Raw genomic sequence first — 25,382 nt, 5'->3', positions numbered from 1 at the left:
TGCACCTCAAACAGACCTCTATTGCTATTAAATTTTGAATAATAATAAAATCCAGGCCAAAGTGGTTGCCACCCAATTGTCGCTGTTGATGGATCAGATCATTTAGTTGATCCAAATAAGGTTTGTCCCCATTAGGTCCATGCCCTTCAATCTTCGCACTGCGGTTGAGGTTCTCAACAGGGACTCCCTGGAGATACCAGCAGCCGTCACCCTTCTCAGTGTGGAGAAGGCCTTTTATTCTCTGGAAAGGCCTTTTCTCCAAGCGACACTGCAGAAACTGGGGCTTCCCTGGAGCTTCACTGCTCTGATTATGCTTCTCTACTCCCAACCAGTGGCACTGCTTCGGGTGAATGGCTACCTCTATAAACTGTTTGTAGTGAACAGGGGTACGCAACAGGGCTGTCCCATCGCTGCTGCTTTTTATTATTGTCAAGGATCTGTTGGTTAGCCATCTCCAGAAAAAACATATGCATCGTGGTATTCACTATCGCCCGGCCCCCAGCTAATATCCATGTATGCGGACAATATTTTACTGTTTAGCCTCCACCCTGTGGTAAATCTTGCTCCTGTTGTTCTGGAGATCATCCAGTTCAGGGATTTTATGGCGGTTAATATCAACTGGACGAAATCTGAGTTATTCTCCCTCACAGATGCCACCTCGCCACTCCATGCGAGTATTCGCATAAGTGGTGTGAGGACTCCATTAAATACTAGGGCATCATGCTCCACCGTGACAAGGAGCAAATCATCCACTTGAAATACAGTCCCGCCACTGAAAAACTGGCAGTCCAAATTGAATGTGGTTGCATCTCCCCTTTTCAACGGTAGGCCATAGCGCCATCGTTAAAACGGTGATCCTGCCTTGCTTTTATACCTTTTTTTTTTCACATACCGATACCCTTGACCAAAACCACCTTCCTCACCCTCTGGGATCTGCTGCTGCGCCTTACTTGGGCTGGCTGCAGGCCCCAAATGAACAAGTTACTTACCTTTGGTAATGATATATCTGTAAGAGACATATATTAGTTATAGATTCCTTACCGTAGAATAACCCCTCAGGCGTCAGACTGGATCTAGAGCCCTGTGCGTCAGTAGGTGGCGTCAGTCAACTCTGCGTCCGTTGGCGGGATGACGCTGTGGTGTCTACTTGGATGCCGCCGCTGCCGGCTGACATCAGTTCTACCATGATCTTCCACGCCAGAAGCACAGAGCCATGCAAGACACTGACCACTGGGAAGGACAGAAAGAAAAGGAGGATTTTAAGATAAGGTCTGTAGCTCATTCAGCCTGCGAGCATAGGTGAGGGTAAGCAAGAAAGCAGTTTTCAAAGTAAGGAGATGAAGAGGACAATTATGTAGTGACTCAAAGGGAGCACACATAAGATAGGTGAGAACAAGGTTCAAGTCCCACTGGGGCATTACGAAGGGAGAAGGAGGGAAGAGATGAGTAACGCCCTTCAGAAATCGGTTAACAATAGGGGCTTCGAAAAGAGAATGCGGATCAGGAAGGCAAAGAAAAGCCAAAATGGCCGAAAGATAGCCTTTAAGAGTGCCCAGTGCAGAGCCCTGCTGGGCCAAAGAAAGAATGAAGAGGAGAACCTCTGAAAGAGGGGCAGAAAGGGGGTCCACAGCCTTTGCTGTGCACCAAGCCACAAATGTGTTCCATCTACAGGCGTATACCGTTTTAATGGAGGGACACCTGGCTGCCAAGATGACATTACAGACTTTGGGAGGAAGGTTGAAAGCTGTCAACTGTCGCCACTCAATCTCCACACAAGGAGGTGGAGGCTGCACAGGTTCGGGTGGAGGACCGTCCCTTACTGCTGCGACAGAAGATCCTCCTGAAGAGGCAGTCAGATCGGAGGATCGATGCCGATGCTCAAGAGCTTGGGGTTCCAGACTCTTTGTGCCCAGTCCAGAGCCACAAGAATGACGTGCCCGGTCGCGCTTGAGCTTCTTCAGCACTCTGGGTAGATGTGGTACAGGCAGAAAGGCATACAGAAGGCCGCAATTCCACTCACGACGAAAGGCGTTGCCGAGCGAGTGCCACTTTGGAAACTCCAACGCGCAGAACTGCTGACATTGTGCGTTCTCTTCGGTAGCGAATAGATCTACCAAAGGCTCTTCCCACTGTTGAAAGAGACACTGCACCATCTCAGAGTGAAGACGCCATTCGTGATCTATCATGCACTGGGGGCTGAGTTCGCCCGCCCTGACTTTCAGGGAACCTGCCGGGTGTTGAACCACCAGGGTCATGCCCTGATGTTCCAGCCATGTCGAAAGGCAAAGAGCCTCTTGACATAGGGTCCACGACCCGACCCGCCCTGTTTGTTGCAGTACCACATGGCAGTGGTGTTGTCCATGAACACCTGCATTACTCTTCCTTTGACAGAAGGAAGGAAGGCCTTCAGTGCAAGACAAATCGCACGGAGCTCCAGAAGGTTGATATGGAGCACGTACTCTGCCGGAGACCAGAGTCCCCTGATCTCCGCCTCTCCCATGTGGCCGCCCCATCTCGGTAGTGATGCATCCCTCACCACTGTGAACTCTGATTGGGGAAGAGAGAGGTATCTGTGTTGACCTAATCCTGGTTCGTGAGTCACCACTGCAACTGCCTTGCAGTGCCCCCGAGATCTGGATGACATCGGAAAGATTCCCCTAATGCTACGCCCACTGGAACTTCAGGTCCCACTGCGGAGCCCCACACACCACCTGGCGTGAGCTACCAGCAGGATGTAGGAGGCCATGAGGCCCAGCAGCCTCACGTTAATTCTCACTGGAATACGGGATAGAGGCTGAAACATTAGAATCATATCCCAGACTCGCTGCTCGGGAGGAAATGCCCGAAACCGCGCTGTGTCCAGAACTGCTCCGATAAAAAAGCAGCTTCTGCGACAGAATCAGGTGTGACGCCAACACGTTGATAGTGAACACCAGCTAATGCAGGAGGTCTGCCATAGTCTGGAGGTGTGTGAGACGACAGCCTGGGGCGAGCCCACCTTCAACAGCCAGTCATCGAGATAAGGGAAGACTGGAATCCCAGTTCTGCGCAGATGAGCTGCGACCACCGCCATCACTTTCATGAACACCTGAGGGATGCTGGTAAGGCCAAAGAGGAGCACGGTAAACTGAAAATGCTTGTGGCCTCACATCCCCGTCCTGCCTGGCCGGTGGGCATGCAGGACGGGGATGTGAAAATAAGCATCCTGCAAGTTCAGTGCTACCATCCAGTCTCCAGGGTCGAGGGCAGACAAGACCCGAGCTAATGTGAGCATTATGAACTTCTCCTTCCGGAGGAAACGGTTGACGTCCATGAGGTCTAAGAAAGAACGCAGGCCTTTGTCCTTCTTGGGTAGCAGAAAGTAGTGGGAGTAGCAACCACAACCTACTTTTTGCACAGGGATCCGTTCTATGGCTCCCTTGGCCAAGAGAGCCACAATTTCCTGACGGAGAAGGGCTGGATGATCCTCCGGCATGCGATGGAGTGTCGGTAGCATAGAGAGAGAGGTAGTCTTGATGGGGAGGGAGTAGCCCCTTAGGACTATTTGCAAACCCCCCCCTGTCCAACGTGATGTTGCACCAATAGGGGAGGTGATGGTGGATGCTGCCACCCACTGGCAACTAGTGGCCATAAAACGTCAGACTAAGAAAGTTTGGAGGCTGCTGCAGGGGAGGCATTGGTGGACTGGGCTGCCTGCAGGCCCCCACGTCCCCGGCTGCGTAGAGGGTGGACAGCTTGCGCAGGCCTGTGGCTCTGGGCGGAAGGTGGCGGGGCACCCCTTCCGTAGTCACGAAAGGGGCGAAAGGCAGACTGCATGGGACAAGAGGCGAAGTCGAAGGATCTGGCCGTAGCACTAGAGTCCTTGAAACGCTCAAGTGCGTTGTCCACCTTGTCACCAAACAGGCGATGGGCATCAAAAGTCATGTCCAAAAGGGTTGTTTGGACATCCCCAGAGAAGCCAGTGGATCTCAGACAGGCGTAGCGCAGCAGGGCTACAAACCAATCTACCCAGTGAGTCAGTGGTATCCAGCCCACACCTGATGGTGAACTTTGCTGCTTCTCTACCCTCTGCAACAGTGCGGGAGAGCACGGCACACCCGGCCCAGGCCTCCTCCGGGCACTGTGGCAGCATTTGCGCAACAGTGTCTCACACAATGTGCGTGTGTAATGGCCCAACAGACATTCAGTGTTCACCGACTGCAGTCCCAAGCTGGCGGAAGAAAACATCTTCTTCCCAGGATGGTTCAGTTTTTTGGATTCCCTATCTGGGGGAGCAGTAGGGGATGCACCTTTTGAAGTGGGGGCTTGGACCACGGAGCTCTCAGGGGTTGGGTGTTGGGAGAGGAAAGGTGGTCGCCCAGTGTCGGGCGGTGGCGTCGGGAAATCATCCTGTCCACAGGAGCCACATGGCTGGGCTTGGACCAAGTGCCCAGAAGGATGTCCGTGAGGGCCTCATTGAAAGGCAGCAAGGGTTCCAAAGAGGCTGCTGCCGGCCGAAGCACCTTAGTCAGGAGGTTAGTCCTGACTGCCACCATAGGAAGCTCAAGGCCCAAGGCATCAGCCGCACTAATCAACACCACAGCGTAAGAAGCCCCCTCCTCCGTAGCCATGGTAGGGCGAGAAAGCATACCAAGGCCTGGGGAGTTATCCAGACCACTGGCATCACACAACTCCTCTCTCCAATCCGGCTCTTCAAACTGGTCTGCCAGAGGGTCAACAGACCCCTCCCAGTTCTCCTCACCCTCCTCTGGCCACTCAGGGCAGTAGGGAACACCAGGGATGAACAGCAGGACAAAATGACCCTCTGGCCCCGCTATCGGCGTCAGTTTGGCACAGGTCTATATCAGGAGGAGAGCTGGGGCCCACGGCGGCCGGGGGCGCGTCGCCAGCGGGGAAGGTACCGTGAGGAGGGACCCACACCAATCTGGATCTAGGCCAGGATACATGGGGGTCGTGTGGCGCCGAGGCCGGAACCGCCGGCATTGAAGGCCTAGAGCCCCCAGCCAAGTCCGCAGGGGCCCAAGGCACGCCGGTGGAATCGGGCTGCCCAAAGATGGAATGGAGGGCTTTGTAAAACACAGGAAGCTGGGCAGGGGACGCTCTGGCTCTCGGAAAGGTAGGGAAGCTCGGAGCCATCTGGGCGGGCTCAGAGGACGGAGCTGGAGAGAGGCGATGCTCTGGGTCCCGTGTTGAGTCAGCTGACAGACGGGTAGAAAGCTTAGGGCGACGATGCTTCTTCGCCTTCAAAGAGGAATGATGATGGCTCCGTGACCGGTCCTGCGACCTTCCTCTCGACCGGGACCTCGAACTGCGCAGAGTGGACCGGCGGGCATTCAAAAGCTATTGGGAATGCTCCCGCGAAGACTTCAGGATCAGGGCCCAACAGTCGGAGCACAACTTCGGGTTGTGGTCGCGCTCCAGGCACCGAAGGCACACGAGGTGCGGATCGGTGACCGACATCAATTTGTGACAAGAGTCACGGGGTTTGAAACAGGGCCAACGACTAGACATCCCTCATGCACCAGAAGAAAACAAGTTACTTACATGTAACTTTAGCTCTCCAGTATTGGAATCTTTCATAGATTCACATGCCTGAATCATTCCCTATCGTCGAGACGGGAGTCTCCGGTATATAAAAAAGCAGTGCTTAGTAGTATAGCAAACTGAAAAGAGGCCTAGGCCCATTTACCTTTTGCAACCCATAGCCTTTGTTATGTAAAAAAGGCCCAAACTTTTCCCTGAACCAATCAGAGCTCCTCACCCTCTAGAACACTCCTGAGAGAACCTTCTGCCCCTCAGATTTTTCGCGCACTTGTGCATATAACACACTTCCTGTGCTAAATCCGAGGTGAGCCTCTTAGGGGAGGAGGGTGGGTGCGTGTGAATCTATGAAAGATTCCAATACTGGAGAACTAAAGTTACAGGTAAGTAACTTGTTTTCTTACTCCAGTATTGGAACTTTCATAGATGCACATGCCTGAATCAGAATAGCGAGCAGTGAAACAACAAAGCACATTTTCCTGATACATTACATAATCATGCCATACCATTAGAAAATGAAGCATAATCTCATATACATACTTATATAAAATGTGACTTTGTAAACAAGAGAAATTATGGATGGAGGGATGCAAGAAAGGCTCACCGTTACTGGATGATATTCCGCAGTACCGCCTCTCCCACCGCCGCGTCCGATTCTGCGGCTGCCTCCAAGCAGGTTGCAGCTCTGCAGATATCCTAGATTGGCACCCCTCCAAACAGTGCAGTGGATGTGGCCACCGCCCTCGTGGAATGGGCACGGACTTGTGCACTCAAAGGCTTTCCAGCAGCTTGATGACAGTAGACAATTGCACTGGAAATCCATCTGGCAATTCCCCTCTTTGACAGTGGGAAACCTTTCCTGGGTGCGCTGAAGGCGACGAATAACTGGGAAGACTTGCGAAACGCCTTAGTTTCTTTCAAGTAAAATTTCATACATCTCTGAACGTCCAGCGAGTGCAATACTCTTTCTGCCGCTGTTGATGGATGAGGAAAGAAACGCTTCAACACCAATGGTTCGTTCAAATGAAAATCAGTTGGCACCTTCGGAATGAATTTCGGGATCGTCCTGAGAATCCTTTTATCTTCCTGAAACTGTAAGAAAGGCTCTTGAATAGTGAGCGCTTGTAGTTCACCTACTCTTCTCGCTGAAGTCCATGCAATGAGAAGAGCCACTTTCCAGGACAAGAACTTCAGGTCTGCCCTGTGTATCGTTTCAAATGGTGGCTTCATCAATTGAGAGAGTACAATATTCAGATTCCATAATGGTGGTGGAGGCTTTACTGGTGGAAAGACTCTGAATATCCCTTTCATGAATTCTTTGATAATCCTTGAGGACCATAAAGATGGGCCTGACGATGACCTCCTGTAGCGGGATAACGCAGCCAAATGCACCTTGATGGAGGCGTGTGCTAATCCGGACTTTGCTAACAGCAGAATGTAAGGTATAATTTGATGAGGTGCAGCAGTAAGAGGGTGAACATCATGTCACTTACACCACAGACAAAACCTCTTCCATTTCATCCTGTAGGTTTGTTGGTACTCTCTGCTCTGGCCTTGGACAGGATCTCCCTACATTCATGTGAGATGTTCAGATGGCTAAACTCACAGTGTTCAGGAGAAAGGCTGCTAATCGCAAGGATTTCGGGTCCGGATGGTGCACCTGCCCCTTGGACATTGTCAGAAGCGATCGAATTGGACGGTCCTCCGACAGCAGCAGCAGTTCCGTGAACCAGTGTTGTCTGGGCCACCACGGGGCTACTAGGATCAGCCTGCACGGCTCTTTCTTGATCTTCACCAGTACGCGGGGGAGAAGAGGAATTGGAGGAAAACCGTAGGCAAAGATGCCGGACCATGCCATGGAAAACGCATTCCCCCAAGATCCCCTCTGGGGAAGCCAGCTTGCGAAGTACTGGCATTTTCTGTTTTCCTTTGTAGCGAAGAGGTCCACCATCGGTGTTCCCCATCTCCGAAAGACGCTGTCCAGGATCCCCTGGTCTAGCTCCCATTCGTGGCAGGATGACTTTAGCCTGCTGAGAGTATCCGCTTTGACGTTTTGATCCCCCGGGAGGTGTTCTGCTGCCAATGATATTCCTTGCTGAATAGCCCATTCCCATATCTCCTGGGCTTCCTGAGACAGGGAGAGAGATCTTGTTCCCCCTTGCTTGTTCACATAATGCATCGCCGTGGTGTTGTCTGTTCTTACCAACACCGGCGCACCTTTTATCCTTGGCAGAAAAGCCAATAATGCCAAGCGGATCGCCCTGAGCTCCAGCAGATTTATATGTAATTGCTGCTCCTCTGCTTTCCAACGACCGCTGACCTGAAGGTCCTGAAGGAAAGCTCCCCATCCTTCTAACGACGCATCCGTCATTACCACTAGCGGAGCCGCTCTTGCTAGAAACGTCAGTCCTTGAGACACATTTGCCTTTTGTGTCCACCACTTTGCTGCCTGCAGCATCACTGGTGTCACCTTTATTGTATCGTCGAAGGATCCTTCCGCCTGACGCCATTGGAGATCGATCTGTTCCTGCCATGGTCTCATCCTTAGCCTGCAGCAAGGTACCAGGGGAATACAAGAGGACATCGTGCCCAGTAAGGATTTGTACCTGCGGACTGAAAGAGACTTTCTTTTTCCCAAGTCTTGGAAGAGGGACACAATCCTCAGTTGTCTTTCCTCTGAGGGAAACGCTTTGTTGCATTCCGCGTCTAATATTGCCCCCAGAAATGTGATCACTCTTGCTGGGTGGAGATTTGACTTTCCCTCGTGAAGAGTCAATCCTAGATCGGCGAATAAGTCTATGCAAGCCTGCGTCGACGCTCTGGCCTGTGTCTTTGATGGTGCTTTGACTAACCAGTCATCGAGGTAAGGAAATATTTGATGTCTTTGCTTCCTCAACACAGCCACCACTGGAGCCAGGCATTTCGTGAAAACTCTTGGCGCTGACTTCAAGCCGAATGGCAGTACCCTGAATTGGTAATGTCTTCTGGCTACCCAGAACCGAAGGTACTGCCTGTGTGCAGGATGTATCGGCACGTGGAAATACGCGTCTTGTAGGTCCAATGTGGTCATATGATCTCCCGGGTTTAATAACGGAAGGATGTCCTGTAGGGATACCATCCTGAAAGATTGCTTCTTGAGATAGGTGTTTAAGGATCTGAGATCCAGAATGGGGCGCCACTGGAGCTTGTTTTTCTTGATAAGAAAAAAACGGGAGTAAAACCCCTTGTTTTCCTGGGATTTCGGTACCGGTCCTATTGCTCCCTTTCGGAGCATTGTCCGAATCTCCTGCCGGAGTTGATGCAGATGTTTGGCTCTCTGGTGCATCGGTGGCGAACAAGCGGGCGTCTGGAGAAATTCTAGGGTGTGACCGAATTGAACTATTTTGAGGACCCATTGGTCCGTTGTTATTTTCCGCCAATTGTGAAGATAGTGAGCAATCTTTCCACCCAGGGGAGCATCTGACAGAGCCGGAAGATGGAGGTGGTCATTGCCGACGGGTGTTGTCCTTTCCTCGGCCACCACGTCCTCTTGGAGTTGATTTTGTGTATCCTCCGGACTGACGCTGGTTATATTGCTGACGGTACGGCTACGATGAGGACTGATAAGAAGACGAATATCTCCCCTGTTGGTATCCTCCTCTATACGAGGATTGTCCTCTACCCCTGGAGCCACGAAAAGGGGTTTTCCTGTACTGCAGTGTTCCCAGAGCCTTTTCCGTATCAGTATCCTTCTTGATACTTTCCAGCGTATCATCTATATGTTTTCCAAATAATTCTTCTCCATTGAAAGGGAGGTCTAAAATTTTGTTTTGCACTTCCGGCCTAAATGCTGTTGCTCGCAGCCAACCTTGCCTGCGCAGGACCGCAGCTCCTCCCAAGGATCTAAATGCCGTGGTCGCTATATCCATAGCGCAGTCTATGACTTCAGCCGAAGTCCTCTCTCCTTCCATGAGAATTTTCTTCGCCTCCTGCTTCTCTGGATCTGGCACCAGGTTAACGTATGGAGACAGGTCAGACCACATCTGCCTGTCATACCTTCCCAATATAGCAAGGGCATTAGCGGCTCTTACAAGCAGAGCAGACATTAATGAAAAACGTTTCCCTGCGTTATCCAACCTTCTGCCCTCTTTGTCTGGAGGTGTTGCAATGGGAGCAGATGGGTTCCTGGATTTCTGTTGTGCCGCCTGCGTGATCACAGAATCTGGTTTGGGATGACCCAAAAGGCAAGATGGAGCATCGACCGGTGCTTTATACTTTTATCCAGTCTGGCCAGAACCGGTGTCACCGTCGCTGGCGTCTCCATGACTTTTAATCCTTCCTTCCAGATATGACACACTATAGGCAGAGACCGTGCAGATTTCCGATACGAGTCTTTAAAGTCATATAGAAAACATTCCGTTTTCTCTTCTGTCATGGTCAGTGCAAATCTCTTAGTGGCTCTCTCCATCAAATTATGAAATCCACCAATGTCCTCCGGTGGAGAGTCCACTGGTCTCTGCGGAGGAGTTGAAGGTGATGGGGCGATATAGTCATGCCATTCTGCACTTGTGTCCGCAGACACCATCCTCCTGATCCTCATCCAAGGTATCGTGGTGTGTTGTCGGTGGTGGGGACCTGACCGTAGGTTCCGGCACAATCTCTCTCCTACGAATCGGAGTTCCTGGAACCGATCGTGGACGTGGAGTAGCCTCTGTGGCCTGTTGAGCGACTGGAGTCGCTGGGTATCTTTTCCTATAATCCTCCAACATTCCCTGGAGATCCTTCAACAAAGAGGATGGCACACTTGTCATCTCCTCTCGTTGCTGTTGGCGATATCGGTGTTGTTCCTGGGGTTGTTCTTGATAACCCCCATATTCCTCCTCAGAATCGTCTTCTTGGTACTTGACCTGTAATTGCGAAGGGCTACTGGCAATACCATACTCATCATCTTCTTCCGAATCTTCCTCCTCCAGTAAGTGAGATGGCAGCAATGGGGAGACCTTGCTTGGAGATGTAACCTCAGGTGTTATAAGTTTTTTCCAAGGCACCAACCTTTTTTCTGGTGTTTTTTCCCTCGTCGACGAGCCCGTCGACGAGATTCCCATCGCCGTCGCCGACCAAGTCATTGTCGTCGACGCCACCGTCGACGTTGTAGTTACCGTCGACGCTGTCCTCGTCGACGTCCTCATCGACGCTGCCGTCGACACTGCCGTCGTCGACACAGTCCTCGTCGACGCTGCCGTCGACGATATAGCCGTCGACGGTGAAATAGACGACGCTGTTTTCTCACCAGCCTTATCCTTTTTCGTCGACGACTGAGGTGTTTTTGTTGTCGATGATCCCTTTTTTGTCGACGGTCCCGTCGATGGAGTTGATTTCTCCTCAGAAGGCGTAGAAGAAGACCGTTTGATGGTAATCTGGATCTTCTGAGGTGACTGTGGTGGATCTGAGGTGGATTTTGCTCCTTTCACCTCACCAGCAGAACCCTTCTTCCCCTTAGATGAGACTGAAGGGGATTTTGAGAGACTGCGCCCTGAAGACCCTGGAGTTGTCTTTTTTGGGGCCTTCTCAGGTCTTTCTCCTGAGGAATGTGTCTGAGGAGATCTACTTCTCTTCTGAGATCTCTTAGACGCAACAGATTCCTCCTCACTCTCACTTGAGAGGATTTCCTTCCTGGCTTTGACTTTCTGAAGCCAGATCAGTAGCCTTCCCTCATGATCTCTCAAGGTCTTATTTGAAAAGGTACGACATACCTTACAATCTGCTGCCTTATGGTCTGGATAGAGACAGTAGATGCAGTCCTTGTGAGGGTCATCTGTATAAAGCCTCTTCTTGGAGCAGGATGAACAAGCTCTAAATAATCCTTTTATTCTCTTTCTCAGACATGGTTGATGTAGAAACCTCAAATCTAAGTCAAAATACTGTAGAAGTAAAGTATTTGAGCAGAGCTCAAAGGAGACTCCCTAACACAACGTGCGGTAGAAAAATCTGAGGGGCAGAAGGTTCTCTCAGGAGTGTTCTAGAGGGTGAGGAGCTCTGATTGGTTCAGGGAAAAGTTTGGGCCTTTTTTACATAACAAAGGCTATGGGTTGCAAAAGGGAAATGGGCCTAGGCCTCTTTTCAGTTTGCTATACTACTAAGCACTGCTTTTTTATATACCGGAGACTCCCGTCTCGACGACGGGGAATGATTCAGCCATGTGAATCTATGAAAGTTCCAATACTGGAGTAAGTCGAAGGACTCAGAAAAGATGTCAACAAAAGTTGAAAAAGAGTTAGTCAGAAAGTGACTAAGGGCAATGCTCTCTCCGGGTCTGTGCTGACCAAGACGACTGATGCCTTAGTCAACTGATGCCGCCTACTGACACGCAGGGGTACTACCAAAAAATACTCCAGATCCAGTCCGATGCCTGGGGGTTATTCAAAGGTAAAGAATCTATAACTTATAGTCTTTTTCAGATTTGGTGGGATACACTTGTGCTGCCCTATGATAGGGGCAGATTCAGCTTCCCTGATTTTCAAATCTACTACCAGCGCAGTGTCAATTCGCGTCCCACTGGCTCCATACTGACGCTCGTTTGTCATATGCCAAGCAGAGTATGTTCTGCTGTTGTTAATATTACCGCAAGGAATCAAGTTGGACCCCACCAATGTACAAACCCTCTCCACCACAAGCTGGGCGTGGAGGAAGATCAGCCACCTCTTGGGTACGAGTCCTTTATATTCACCTATGCTTCCATGTGCGAATAACCTGCGGCTTCCTCGGACCCAGGAGAGGGTTGTGCAATGCGCACTTCGTAAGCATGACTTGCAAACTCTAGTTGCTCTATTCACCAACTGTCATGTCCTCTCGAATAATGAAGACATTTGATATGAACATGCTACACACATGGATCATTTTGTCCTGCCCTGCTTACATGACGCTATGCGTGTATGCATCCTCACATACCTCCTAGCCCCTGATGACTATCGCCCATTGACGTTACTGATAATCGACTCAGTGGGTGGAAGCTTGATCTCCAAACTCTAGAAGGCATGCATGTGCATGAAAGCCACCCATGACGGGAAGACTCTAGAAAAATGGGGGACTACACTGGGCTGCGCCCTATCTGATGTGCACCGACTAAATTAGAGCCCCTCAGCCACAGCCATGAATTGCTTCAATTTAAGCTCCTGTACGGTTTGACCCCACTAGCTCATCAACTGCCCAAATTGCAAAACGCCGGGTGCCGACCCTTGCACATTTGACTTGGGCATGTCTGCATAGTCATACATGCTGGGGCGAGGTGTTTGCGCGCCTCTCCTTGATGACAGAGACAGAGTTCCAGCGGACCCCGTCATGGTGCTTCTGGCCTATGTCGCCAATGTCCCAAAATCAATATGCAGATTTGCTGCCATAGCATTATTGTTGACTAAGAGAGAGATAGCATTGCACTGTGGTGGCAGTATTCACCCAGCTGTTAATGCTTGGCCAACCAGTATGATATACTGTGGCACGACAAGTGAAGTGAATGCGACGTTGCAACCTACTACCGCCAGGCCGCAGATATTTGCCAGCCCCTTTGAGATTACCTTTTAATACTAGACTCAGATGCCCCCACTTAACCACCGATTGTACATTAATGGACACTTACATTTTTTAGGTTTGTATCCCTGGTTGCTGTGGGATGGGTCGCTTGAACTGTTATCCACCATGTACCCAATAATATGTTTTGTATGCTGTGTCCAACTAACATTGTCCATGCTTAGGTCCCTTCCAGAACACCGCTGTACAGAATGTATTGAAACTAGCCCATAGGTAGGGTTAAAAAAAAAAAACTGCTAAGTGTAAGCGAATACATGATCTGTTTGATAACACTGGCCTCATGGATTACCCATAAATCCAAACTAGTTACAGGTCCCCACCAGGGAGATCTGCCATTACACTGCTACTTAAACATTGGGTCTCCCAGCTCACAACTCGCCCTCTAGCAGGTAGACCCCTCACAAAATTTGAGAAGTGGCTGATTACTAGACACGACGACAAGGGCCTTCTCTTGGACATCTATACATTTCTTAATAAAGCCATAGCCTCCAACAAACCCTCAGCACAAACACAATGGGAGGACGAACTGGAGCGAACATGCACGCCTAGAGAGGATTGATAAACTGCACAAACCCCACACTTTGTCCCGCAGCACAGCGGGACAGGAGGGACCGCTTAAGGTTACCCATTATTGGTACTACTATACTCTCTCAAGAGTGACCAAATTGAAGACCGGCAGCTTGGAAGCTTGCTGGTGCCACAGTGGCCATGTCAGCACCCTAACACATCTCCTTTGGCGATGCACTAAACTCCAAAGATAATGGGGAGATATGCTGAAAGAAATCAATGAGATTTTTGGTACAACCATCCCTAAGCTGCCCAGCTTTGTACTTCTGGGCTACCGAACGCACTGAAGTACCCACTACACTCAAGTAAAAGGAAGGCCATCACAATGACACTCTGCATGGCAAAACAGGCCATCACCTCTAAATGAAGCACTGATTCTACCCTCAACCATGCGGACTGGTTGCATAAACTGTGGAACATTAATGGCATGGAAAAAAATCACGGCCTTACGGACAGCAAAAGTGCTGCTATTAAACAAAATGTGGGGCTCATGCATCCACTTCCTAGAACAAGAATTTCAGGCACTCATTTGCCCACATTACCTCCATATTCTTTGGCTTACACAGAGCAAGCATACTAGAGACCCCTGCTATGGAGAGGACTAAATATGTTCAGGTGTTTCGTTGACTCCTAATCAGTGACACTGAACTATATAGCACAACAAGGCAAAAGGACCCAACCCTCCTACCTGGTTGCCCCTCAAAGTTATTTCCCCTCCCCACTCCATTACTTCTCCCAATACCCTCCTTTTATTCCCATTACTCTGATCCCAGGCTTATTGTTTCTGTCTACGGCACCTAACCGGCTGCTGGATGTCGCTGAGAGTATGTGTATACCAAAAGAAAAATTAATAAAACAGATTTGAAACATACAATTAAGGAATTTTGCAGAGTATAAACATTTCCACAATACAAAGTATATTTAATTTAAAAAAAAAGTGCCTTGAACCAATGAAGTGAAGCTTCATCATATACTAAAAACAATGCAGCAAGTCCCATCATGATACAATAAAGGCAGGAACAGAACTAGAACTCTAATCGTGGTAAGTAAACAATACAGTCTTAATCTACACACTGAAGCAATTATATAGAATGCTATGGCAGACTAATGAATTAGAGCGCAAATGCCCACCTGAAATAACCCTTCAGGTTTGGTTCTTCCCCATAGGTCGTGTAGATCAAATCAGAGTCATCCTTGCTGATGTTTGCCAACGTGGAGTCATAACCTGGAGCATAAGTACTGAATGGACCGTAATTCAAGTAAGCAACTATTGAGAGAGGACAAGATGCACGGCATTAATACATTTAATCTTAAAATTCACAACCTTAAAGAGTAACCGTTTAGCTTAGTTCTATGCGCCAGGCAAATAAAAAAAACAATCAAGGAAGTGAAAATGGTGAAAGGGAAGAGTATAATGAAGCAAATTGCAAGGCAGATGGGTTAATAAGTGGAAAGGGAGAAGCAAAGAGATGGCAGGAGGAACAAGAGATTTTGAATTAAAGTCAAACATCCCCAAGAGGAAAAGTATTAGATTCAGTTAGATGTTATGTAGATGTCTTAAGAACAGGAAGGTTTAAAGTCCTTTCCAGAAAGGCAGGATATCAATAAGGCACAGCAGAACCAGATAAGGTGGGTTGTTGAGCTAGTGTACATCTAAGCTTAGAGTATTCCAGAGTGATAAGAGTCCTTGCTAACAGATGTCCTGTAAATGCCAGCATGGTCATATAAATAGTTTTGTTTGTCTAGGCAAAGGCCTTTAATCAGGAGGCAACAAAGCTCAACTGTATCCAAGCTTTTAATAGTAGCCTCCGTTTCTCTGTGACTAATCGCGCACTGGAATAAAGAACTGCTTTTGCAGTGTGAAATCTCTTCCAGATTTGCATAATATGCTTATTTCCACCCTCTACTGGTTGGGTCTGGAATGTCTAGATTACAATACTATTTTCACACTTATGTGGGAGTCGATATAGGTGTAACCTGAATGTGGCATCAACGGTGAGTGCTCAATGCTAGTCACACGATCACTACCTTCGATTCTTTTCCTCCATGGTTGGGGTTAGGGGTGTGCTAAGACAGTCCCAAAGAAGTCACCAAATGTTTGTCAAGGGACCTCAAAGTAACACTGGACCAGTCACCAGTCAGAAGAGCATCCAGAGAACAGTGCTTAACGCTGGATTGCGGTTTTGGGGGATATTCTGAGGGTGGGTACTTCGACTTAGTCAGAGATGGAAAGTTGAACGTGGGTATTGATGTGGAGGCTTTTTAGATCAGTCGCTTTTTAGATCAATAGGAAGGCAGTTCATGTCAATACCTATAAATTTGTAACCTGTGGTGCTTACCAAACAAAATAATACTGATGCCACCAGAATAGTAAAGAAAAAATCCCCAGGAAGCTTATAATGGGATGTAATGCTTCACATACCTATGGAGACAGAAAAATGGTTTGCAGAGCTTTAAAATAATGAATGGAAACTGGACTCAAGATAACTCATGGTGTCAGGATCAGTAGTGTGGACGAAAGTGAAATCATATTCTGGAAGATATTACTGCCTTTACCTAGCTGTTTTATGAAGGCAGCACTGGAACTGGGCCTCAACTACATCTTGATAATTGGACTTGGCCTATCCCTCGGTATGTGAGAGAGTCGGTGGTGGGTGTGGTTAACTGAGGCAAGATGCTGGACGCGACTTAACCCCACTCCGGTGGGAGACCAACGGCCCAGGCCCATCCAGCCATCTGACCCCGACGTGCACCACCCTGAGTGCTGCCCAGCATTGGAGGGGGCATGTGGTGAGCTGCAACCACGTTTCCCTGACTTGAAAAGGCACCAGGACCGCTGGACAGCCCACCAGGGCCTGTGACTACAGGGCTTAGTGGGAAGCCAGAGCCACTACCAGGGGCTTGCCCGGGAGGGGCTTGACCTTCATGTGAGGACGCCCCATGAAGATCAGAGCAGTCGTTCCTCAGTGAGCCCTGCCTAACTGAGTCCCTCTACGGGGAGAGGCGAGTTGTGGCAAATGCTCCGCGGGACAATCGCTGTGAAGCCGGGACTACATGTGCAGCCGACCCAGCTGCGAGAGGAGACAGACGACAGGTCTCTCTGGAGTGCACCAGGCTGCCAATCACTGGGAGGCCTCCAGAAGTGGACAGGCGCCTCGCTGAGAAGCGGCTTGGTCTACTACAAAGATTGTGGTGAATGGGGAAGCAGAAAGCAGTGAGAAAGCAACAGGCGCCCAGCGCTGGGGAAAGAAGGTGAGGCCCCTGGGACTGACGGGAGCGAAGCAGGGGCTCACGCATTTCCTAGGTGCCCAAGGGCCCCTGCAGCCAACATCTCACTCGCTTGTACTGGGAGCTTGCTGTCTGAGGAGGAGGCAGTCAAAGGATCAGACTCGGATATAAGGGAGTAGGCATCGGCCTGTGCATCCAGACACACGCTCACTTTGCTCTGCCTTGCTGGACAAAAGGCAGACTTGTTTGCCAACCCCCTCACCCCCGGGCCTGACTTGGGAACTGACACACTGCAGGACTGCTTGTGCCCCCTTGTTAGCACAAATCAATAATAACGCGCCGCGGGGTGAGGCGGATCCAGGAGTACAGTGTGGTGTCTACTCTGACTCTGCAAACGTTTGGCATGTCCTGTTGCACCGAGTCCTCCATATTTTTGTGGTGGGACCACCTGCTTTGGGAGCCTGCAGAAGACGCTCCATTATATAACAGATGTTAATCTACCCTGAGTAGCTCACCTGTTCTTGGACGGACCCTTGAATGGGTCACAACAGGACTGGTTGTGCACCCCTCTGCTGTGCATATCGGAGGCTTGCTGACCTGAGGGGTGAGGCTGGTTCACACACTGCTACAGAGGCAACCTTATTTGCATGTACATTACCCCAGGCCATGCTGGTTACTACTTGGCCTGCCTGTGCCACCCTGGTACAGTTCTCTGCTGATGGGCCAAAAGTGAGACTTGCTCTGCAAGTGAAGGCTCGTTTTTCCTATCGGCGGGATAAACATGTTCTCCATCCTCATCTTCTGGACCTTGAGCACCAAGAGGAGGAAGTCAGACCAGTGGGCGGCGTACACCCCCTACATGGGGCAACGAGGAGCTGGGACTACCTGTCCCGGGGCACACAGACGCTGATTAACACGCTTGGAAGGAGTGGTCACGCAGGACACAGGAGCGGCAATGGACCAGACACTGCCAAACTGGACAAAATCCTGGCCGCTACTGAGGATACCAGGCAAGCCCTGGGTGGCAGTAGCAGGATGATCAGAGGAAGGTGATGGTGCGTGTTAAGTAAATCGAGGACACAACAAAACCATTCCACGCATTGAAGCTTGGGGGACTCAGAGGGACATTCACGCTGCAACAATATCCGCATTGTGATATTTCTAGAAGGCATAGAAGGGTCAAACCCAGTGCCATTCTTTGAAAACGGTCTTGGACTGTCAGTGTCGCCTACAGGGCTTTGCCTCATTTCCTGGTGGAGCAGGCCCACAGGGTACCGGCGAGACAACCGCCGCAGAGGGCACCGCAGAGACTGGTTGAGGCCAGAATAATGAATTACAGGGATAAGGAAACTATCCTGTAGACAGACTGTACCACGACCCCTCTGGCACATGACATGGCAACGCACGTATATTTTTATTCGCGGATTACACTTTGGCAGTCCATCGCCGTAGAGACTCGTTCTTGGGCGTGAATAAGAAGCTATGATCAGCTGGCCTTCACTACTTCCTGCTGTTTCCATCCAAACTGAAGGTCATGGTGAAACACACCAGCTACTTCTTTACTGAACCAGCAGACGCTTGGGACTTGGTTGAACGACGACTAATGGAATCAGCTACACTGCCTGCGCGGCGGAGGTCCCTTGCGGCGCTTTGTGAGTGATGGCGACGAAGTGGAGAGGCAGGAGCCCCTACCTCCGCTCAGGCACCTCAAGGGCAAATACAGGCTCTGACTACAACCACCAACATGTGGGTTGAAAGATGTTCTCCTACTGGTCAGGATATTGATGAGGAACTGCCTGAAGCAGGGTAAAGCTCATTGTGGAGGAGTACTGCCTCGGTTGCCCTCACAACGGTTATGCTGTAGATGGCAGATGAAATTGCCTCAAATCTTCCCTCCTGACACCATTGCCACTGCTCAACCCTCCAGCAGAGGATTGCTTGTAGAACTGCTCGCATGTAGAGGGTAGCTCTCCCGCCTCAGTTTCGAAACTCGAAATTGTGACTGGCCATTTTCCTTCTGTGCGAGGTTGCCGAACTGAGACTGGAGGATGGACACAGCTGGGGTGACCTGGATGGCTCCCACCAAAATGCAATGATGTACTTCAGTAAACATTGATTGTGCCCCCCAACCTCCCCGCCAACACCCCTTTCATTTTTTGAATTGCTTGAACACTAACTCGGAAATTGCTGGATGTGATAAGATGGCCACCCCCCACTACTCTCCAGATGCATTGCTAAGCATGGCGGCATACAGATTTGGAGATTCCTGTGTATGGGAATATATACAGTTTGTCTGGGCAGTTAGATGCTAAGAAACAGTAATAAAAAATGGCAGTAAGAAGCAGTAAAAAATGACTACATGTCCGCCCATCCAAATTGAGTGGGCAGAGAACTAGTCATTTCTCCTTGTCCAATGGCAACTAAATGCCAAGAGATTCCTTGGGCTGTACAAAATGAAGGTACAAGCACATAGCTTCTCAAGTTTCTCTGCAAATCCAGGGATTGTTATCAGTTATCAAAAGAAGTAGAACCACAACAGAATTTTTGCCAAAATGTAGTGGTATGTGCTAATATTACATGTAAACCTTTGAAGACCACAATCCATAATGAAACGCAAGCGTACCTGGTTTTTCTACAATGACAAATAACAGGACATACAACTGTTTAGGGTCCAAGGATTAATCTTTCTGAGAAGAAAGGTTTGAGCAATTGCATTCAAATCAATCTAAAAAGCATCTTCATATCATGTCGACAGGTATTGGCAGGGGTCCTAAACCAATACGTAGGGCAAACGTGACTCAATAATGGATCGAATGGTTTTAAGGATGCATAACATGAAAATAAATTTAACGTGTTTAAACAACCTAATAGGACAAATTTGGAAAATAGAAACTCTAGCTTAGTAGTGTATAGGTACTTCAACATTCATAGGATAAAACAATTACTTTTTATATTTTGAAAGAGGATATTTGACAAAAGAAGAAACTTCAGCAGAGATAGCATAAGGAAAAATTCATGTGGACTCTAATATTTGTTTTTTAGTAATACACAATTACAGGAATAACATTCTTAAAGTACATCAGGAAAGAGAAGAATTTAAATGAAGTTCTTTCACCACCGGATATTGTAATTATTTATGGACTTTGCAAATTTGAAAGCTAGTCTCTCCATCATGGCTTTTTTTTGTTTTTTACTCTAACCAATGTTACCATTTTCAAACCAATTGTCTGCAGAAACAGTTAAAACTTTAGATTGATAGTCTGCAGCACACATGCAGAAAATGTGGGTATTCCACTTATTGACATATTGTAAATTGCCTGTACAAGACACAGATTCTATTAAGTTTGCAAAGGGCACTTAGTGACCTCATGATAGACAAACAGGAAAAGTCACATCTTAAGCGAAATTGAGAAGTGTTAACTTTCATTCTCTGCAGCATCAGTGGGAAAAAGAAACAAAGGGAGAAAGTGTGTTTGAAATATATGTAAAATCTCATGTTCAAAGGCTGTTTTGTAAGGGACACACTATATCCTGGAGGTCTGCAAGGTCATTGTGAATCTATACCTGGAGTAACTTTGTTCCTTTTGTCTTCTTTAAAGCCTTGCAAACTATTCACACCTGACTGAAGTCTTCCAGCTGCTATTCCAAGCTTGACACCACCATGACCAAAATCTGCAGGATAACACAAGGTAGAAGTCAATAAACCTATAAATAAGTAATGATGAGTATAAGAAAATGCTGTAAAAAAAAAAAAAAACGCAAGAGTGTTGTCCTACAGAAAAAAAGGAAACATACTCCCACAAAAACACGTGTGCAGTAAAACGAGAACCGAGTGCATTTGGATAGATACCATGCTGCATGTAGTACATACAGATTAAAACAAACTGCAAAAACACTAATATTTTAAGCAGGAACCTGAATGAATGTGGAAGAAGAGAGCTGTAGAATTTTACGTCATTATATTACAATGCAGAATTAAAAAGTACACAGTGTGAGGTCTGTCAAAAAGTTGACCAAGTGGCAGGGATGCACATGTATAGTTCTGGTGCCTGACACATTTTTTAACTAATAGCAAAAAGTTTTTAACTGAATAACTGGCAAACAATAAGCACTTTACTGATAAAGTCCTGTATGATGTGATTTGAGGAAAAGTGGTTCTTTATTTAAAAAAAATGTAAAACCATAGTATTTATTACTTTTTATACAACACGTGCTAAACAAAATGAACTGTTGTCAATTGATTGGCAATCCCGTACTTGATGAACTTAATCAAAAAACAATCGTGCAATTTCTGATGAATACTGTACTACATGAGATAAATCTCAAGGCAAAAATAAAGTTTCATGATAAAACTGACTTTCGCAAAAAGAAGTTAGTGTTAACCACTCAGTTTCCGGTTGTGAATTTTCATTATAATAAAATTCTGATGCTTATAATGAGAGTTTCAAAGGATAGACCACATTACAGTAGTAAAACAGTTACCGAATGTTATCTTTTGTTGCAAAACAAACCTGACTGGAACAAATCTTTTAAAAATAAAAGCAGCTCCACAAACATCCCTCATCACAGGAGTTTGCAAGGAGGAGAGACATTGAAGAAGTGGAACAATATGTTGCATGGGCTGTAGAATATCACTAATTCAAGGGAAACTAAAGGGAAAGTTACATAACTACCACCCTAGTTATCCATTAGTTACAATGCAGGTGCTGGATAACCAAATACTTTAACAGGGAGATAGTTGCTTAAAAAATATCTGGAGCTAACATTAACTAACTTATTTAAAAAAAATAAGTAAATATTAATTAGTTGGTAATCTGAAGAAAGACAAGGCTTTGCTATGCTATTTAAAAAATAAAATAATGAAATAAATGGAAGGAATTGGAGCCAGATAGCTAGCACTCAAAACAGTTCAGTAGGATATGTAGAATTGAATTGTTACCGCGCCACTGAAGCCACCAACATAAGGGTCAAAGTGTCTTAAGGATATCATTGAAGAGTCTCATGATGGACAACCAGAATTACAAATATATCTTCCATCTCAATCATGGCATTGTCACTAATAATCATAAACACTGAACAGAATAGCAACTTTATGCTCACCCATCCGCTCTCCTCACTCCTAGAAAGAAGGTGGGAACCAGTCATCAAGAAAAATCATTCTAAAGATAAATGTCAATTAACCAAATAGTTTACTTAGATGGGCCTGACCCAACCTAGCTATCCACCTTGATGTTTAAATCAAAAAAGCAGTGTCTACACCATTTTATGGATTGGCTGCCACATATCGGCTTTGGCAGAGTTAAGGTGCAGCCTCTTTTTATAAAGGCAGCTGTGGCACTCTATCCCATTATGAAATGAGCCAGCTACTTATGTGGAAGGTGTTAATTGGATTTCTGATAACATATGGCACTCAATGGAATTATATAGATTAGGATGCACTGTCCAGATGTTGCTAATCCTGAGTAGTGAAGAATTCTTTGGAAGGGTCTTAACAAATTTGAGAGGATAAAGCTAAGTTTCCATGTTAGGAAACGATCTTCTTACCCTAGGAAACACATTTTAATACCTTCGCAGAAACCCTTACTCTTGGAAATAGTCTCTAAGAGATGAGCATTTTTTCCCTATGCAAGGTGCAGTAAGTATGGTGGTGACTGGAGTCTTAAATGGCCAATGGATCCTCAAATTAATAGGAAAAAGAGGATTACATGCTGGACGATGATGAACTGTCTCTAATATTACTGAAGACTTAACTTCTGTCGTAGCCATGGGGATACTGAAGTTGCCCCTCTGGTCAGATTGTTATGGAATACTGTAAAAGTAATGACTGGTAAAACTCTCAAAGGAGATGCCGGATAGGTAGGAGAGAAAATTAACACGGCACCCTAGATGCCTAACCCCAGAGATGTGTCTCTGGGGTTAGGCATCTAGGGTGTGAGGAGATCTTGAGGTATGAGGTCACTGTGGAGCACAGGACTGCCTTGATCTCATGATACTACCTACTCTGCATCTAGATGGAAACTTTGTAGAATAGAGGTAATTTCAATAAAAAAAAATGAATAAAAAAATAAAAATCACTAAATGGGCAAGCAGTCACTTGAAGACACCAAGGGCCTGATTTTAATCCTGACAGACGGCCTGTTTCTCCCCAGGGAGATGAAGTAAATTAATCCATCGTCCTGACAGAGATGTCACCCGCCAGATTTATAAATGACCACCAGTGGTCAATTAGAAAGCACTGTCAGGAACTGCTGCCACGACAGTTCCTGTCATTGCATTTCGCAGTCTGGTGCAGGGCTCCGTCAAATCACAGACCCTTGCACCAAGCAGTTTTCTCTTTTTATTTTCAAAAAGAAAATCCTGTTTGGGAATTTTCTTTTTGAAAATAAAAGGAATAATGTGCCCTTTACCATGGGAGTACTCTACCGCAGCGAGAGATCATTATTTCTTTTTACTGTCCACCCCCACCAGGGCTTGCCTGGCAGTGAAGAACAACAACAACAAAAACAGCTATATTTCCGCCCATCCAAATTGTGCAGGCAGACATATAGCCAATTTTCCAATGGCCCTTACTCATTCAGGCCATCGAAAGTGGTCAATTTGTATTAAAAAATAATAATAATACGTGCCAAGGCCCTTGTCAGGTCGTCTAGGCCGTTTGCAGCACCCACTGCCTCAGCATTGGTGCCAATGACACTACCAATACAGTTACAAACCATCACACTTCGGAAAGTATGACACTTCAGACTATTATAAGCCCCCAAAGTTATAGGAATGGCTTGGGCAGGAGGTGTTAGTCATTTTTATTTTATATTGAATTAAACATCTGCTGCTCTGTGCATTCCTAAATTAGATAACCAGAGCCACCATGTGGAAGATTGCCAAAAGTGCCAGTGTTGACAATTAAGTGCCGGTGACAATCACCGGAAACCACTGGCTCAAATGTAGCACTGGTCATTGGAGACATTTGGCCATGGGGGTGACAGAGTAATTACCACAGTGGCCAAACCTAAGGTCTGCCCACATCAAAGTCGGTCAGGTGGAACACTGTTCTGGTGCGACTGAGATACCTCTCCGCCAACATATAAATTGGGCCCCTTTGAAAATTAAAAAATATTCCTCTCATGAAACATTTGACAAGGACACAGCCCTTGGCAAAGAATCCTAACAAACCTTAAAGGAAAAATAACGGCTTCAAATAACAATGCGGAGTGACGTGGAACTGGAGAAATGCTTACTATTTTAACAGAGTATTGCTGGGGTTTGGCTCTTTCAAGTTTCGATCTGGCTCCATTCCGTTTGTTTTTATGTCTTGTCTAAAAGACAGCTTTAGCTGTTTGCTGGCAAAGACACACCGCCTAGAGTACAGTATAAAGAGTGAGCGTACGGTCAGGCCATTGCTCATGACTGGATTACTTTACTGTCTAGCACAGTTCCTTGTACATTGATTCAATGGCTTTTCTTCCTATTCTTGTGTTTGTCCTGACCCAGGAAGGTTTCGGGTCTACCAGGTTTCTCACTGGCTTGCTTGTATCCTTTCACTTCTGATGCTGCTTACATTCAGGAAACTACTGGGTTCTTTTTCTTTCAGTGCTCCATGGGAGCGCATGTATTTCCTTGCTCTCTCTCTCTTGTTTGCTGCTTCACATCTCAAATCCATGCCGCTGCGCTATGTAAACGTTGCATCCACCCTGAGTTCATCTGTTGCTTCTCCACACTGTTTACATCGGCTTCCCACCCTATCCTGCTGCCTAACTCCATGTGGGTAGCAGCATTTGGCTTGACCAAGGTCATGTGCTTTTAAATTGAGCAAGCATTTCCAAAGCCAATAGTGGTGACCGGCCCGCTATAGTTCCAAGATGATGTCACTTTGCGTCCGTCTGAGGAAGAACCCCCAATGTTTTCATGCTTTCAAGAAGGCCGCTACGATGCGCCAGCAACAAACAGGACAATGTAGCATAATGTCACAAGAGACCATCTTGAAAGTATGGAAACATTGTTTTCTATACTTTCAAAAACCTCTGCCGCGTGCATTGACACGTAGAATAAAACAATGTAGCAGCCATTCTGAAAGCATTTAAAGCAATGTTTTCTATGATTTCAGGAAAGCCAATAATGGTAAGCGAGGGCACAGTTGTGATAGGCAATCTAGTGGCTAGCAAATAACCAGGTGGACAGACACTTCCTATTTCAACCTTTTGCAGAGATTTAAACTGGAAACTCCCGGAAATATATTACTTTGAATTTTTTATGCAGAAACTTCATGACTGGGCTTAAGGATCATGGTGGAGTGATTTTTCTGTGCTGTTGCAGACAAAGGAGAAAGTACAAACTTTGTGGAGTGGTGCGTGTGTGTGTGTGTGTGTGTGTGTGTGTGTTTATGATCACAAACAAAAATGTTAGTTGGTGGTTTTCCTTCCAAGAGAACAGTAGCCCAAGGTCATAGTTGTCCAACTTTTTCAAGACAAACATGTTTTTTATGCATC

At 47.2% G+C, this 25,382-nt stretch overlaps 1 protein-coding gene across 1 annotated transcript in view; it reads right to left on the bottom strand.

The window, feature by feature from the left end:
- BRD7 (bromodomain containing 7) overlaps positions 1 to 25,382 on the bottom strand; it is a 259,012-nt gene that overhangs the window by 55,011 nt on the left and 178,619 nt on the right. Inside the window, exons 10-11 of the mRNA XM_078668474.1 lie at positions 20,464 to 20,571; positions 14,803 to 14,938 (exon numbers count right to left, since the gene is read on the bottom strand). Coding sequence (XP_078524600.1) covers positions 14,803 to 14,938; positions 20,464 to 20,571 — 244 coding nt within the window. The remainder of the gene's footprint in view (positions 1 to 14,802; positions 14,939 to 20,463; positions 20,572 to 25,382) is intronic.

This window comes from Lissotriton helveticus, chromosome 12 (assembly GCF_964261635.1).
Source record: "Lissotriton helveticus chromosome 12, aLisHel1.1, whole genome shotgun sequence".
NCBI classification, from domain to species: domain Eukaryota; kingdom Metazoa; phylum Chordata; class Amphibia; order Caudata; family Salamandridae; genus Lissotriton; species Lissotriton helveticus.
Note: the sequence above shows the minus strand (reverse complement) of the source record. Positions and strands in the feature narration are given on the sequence as shown.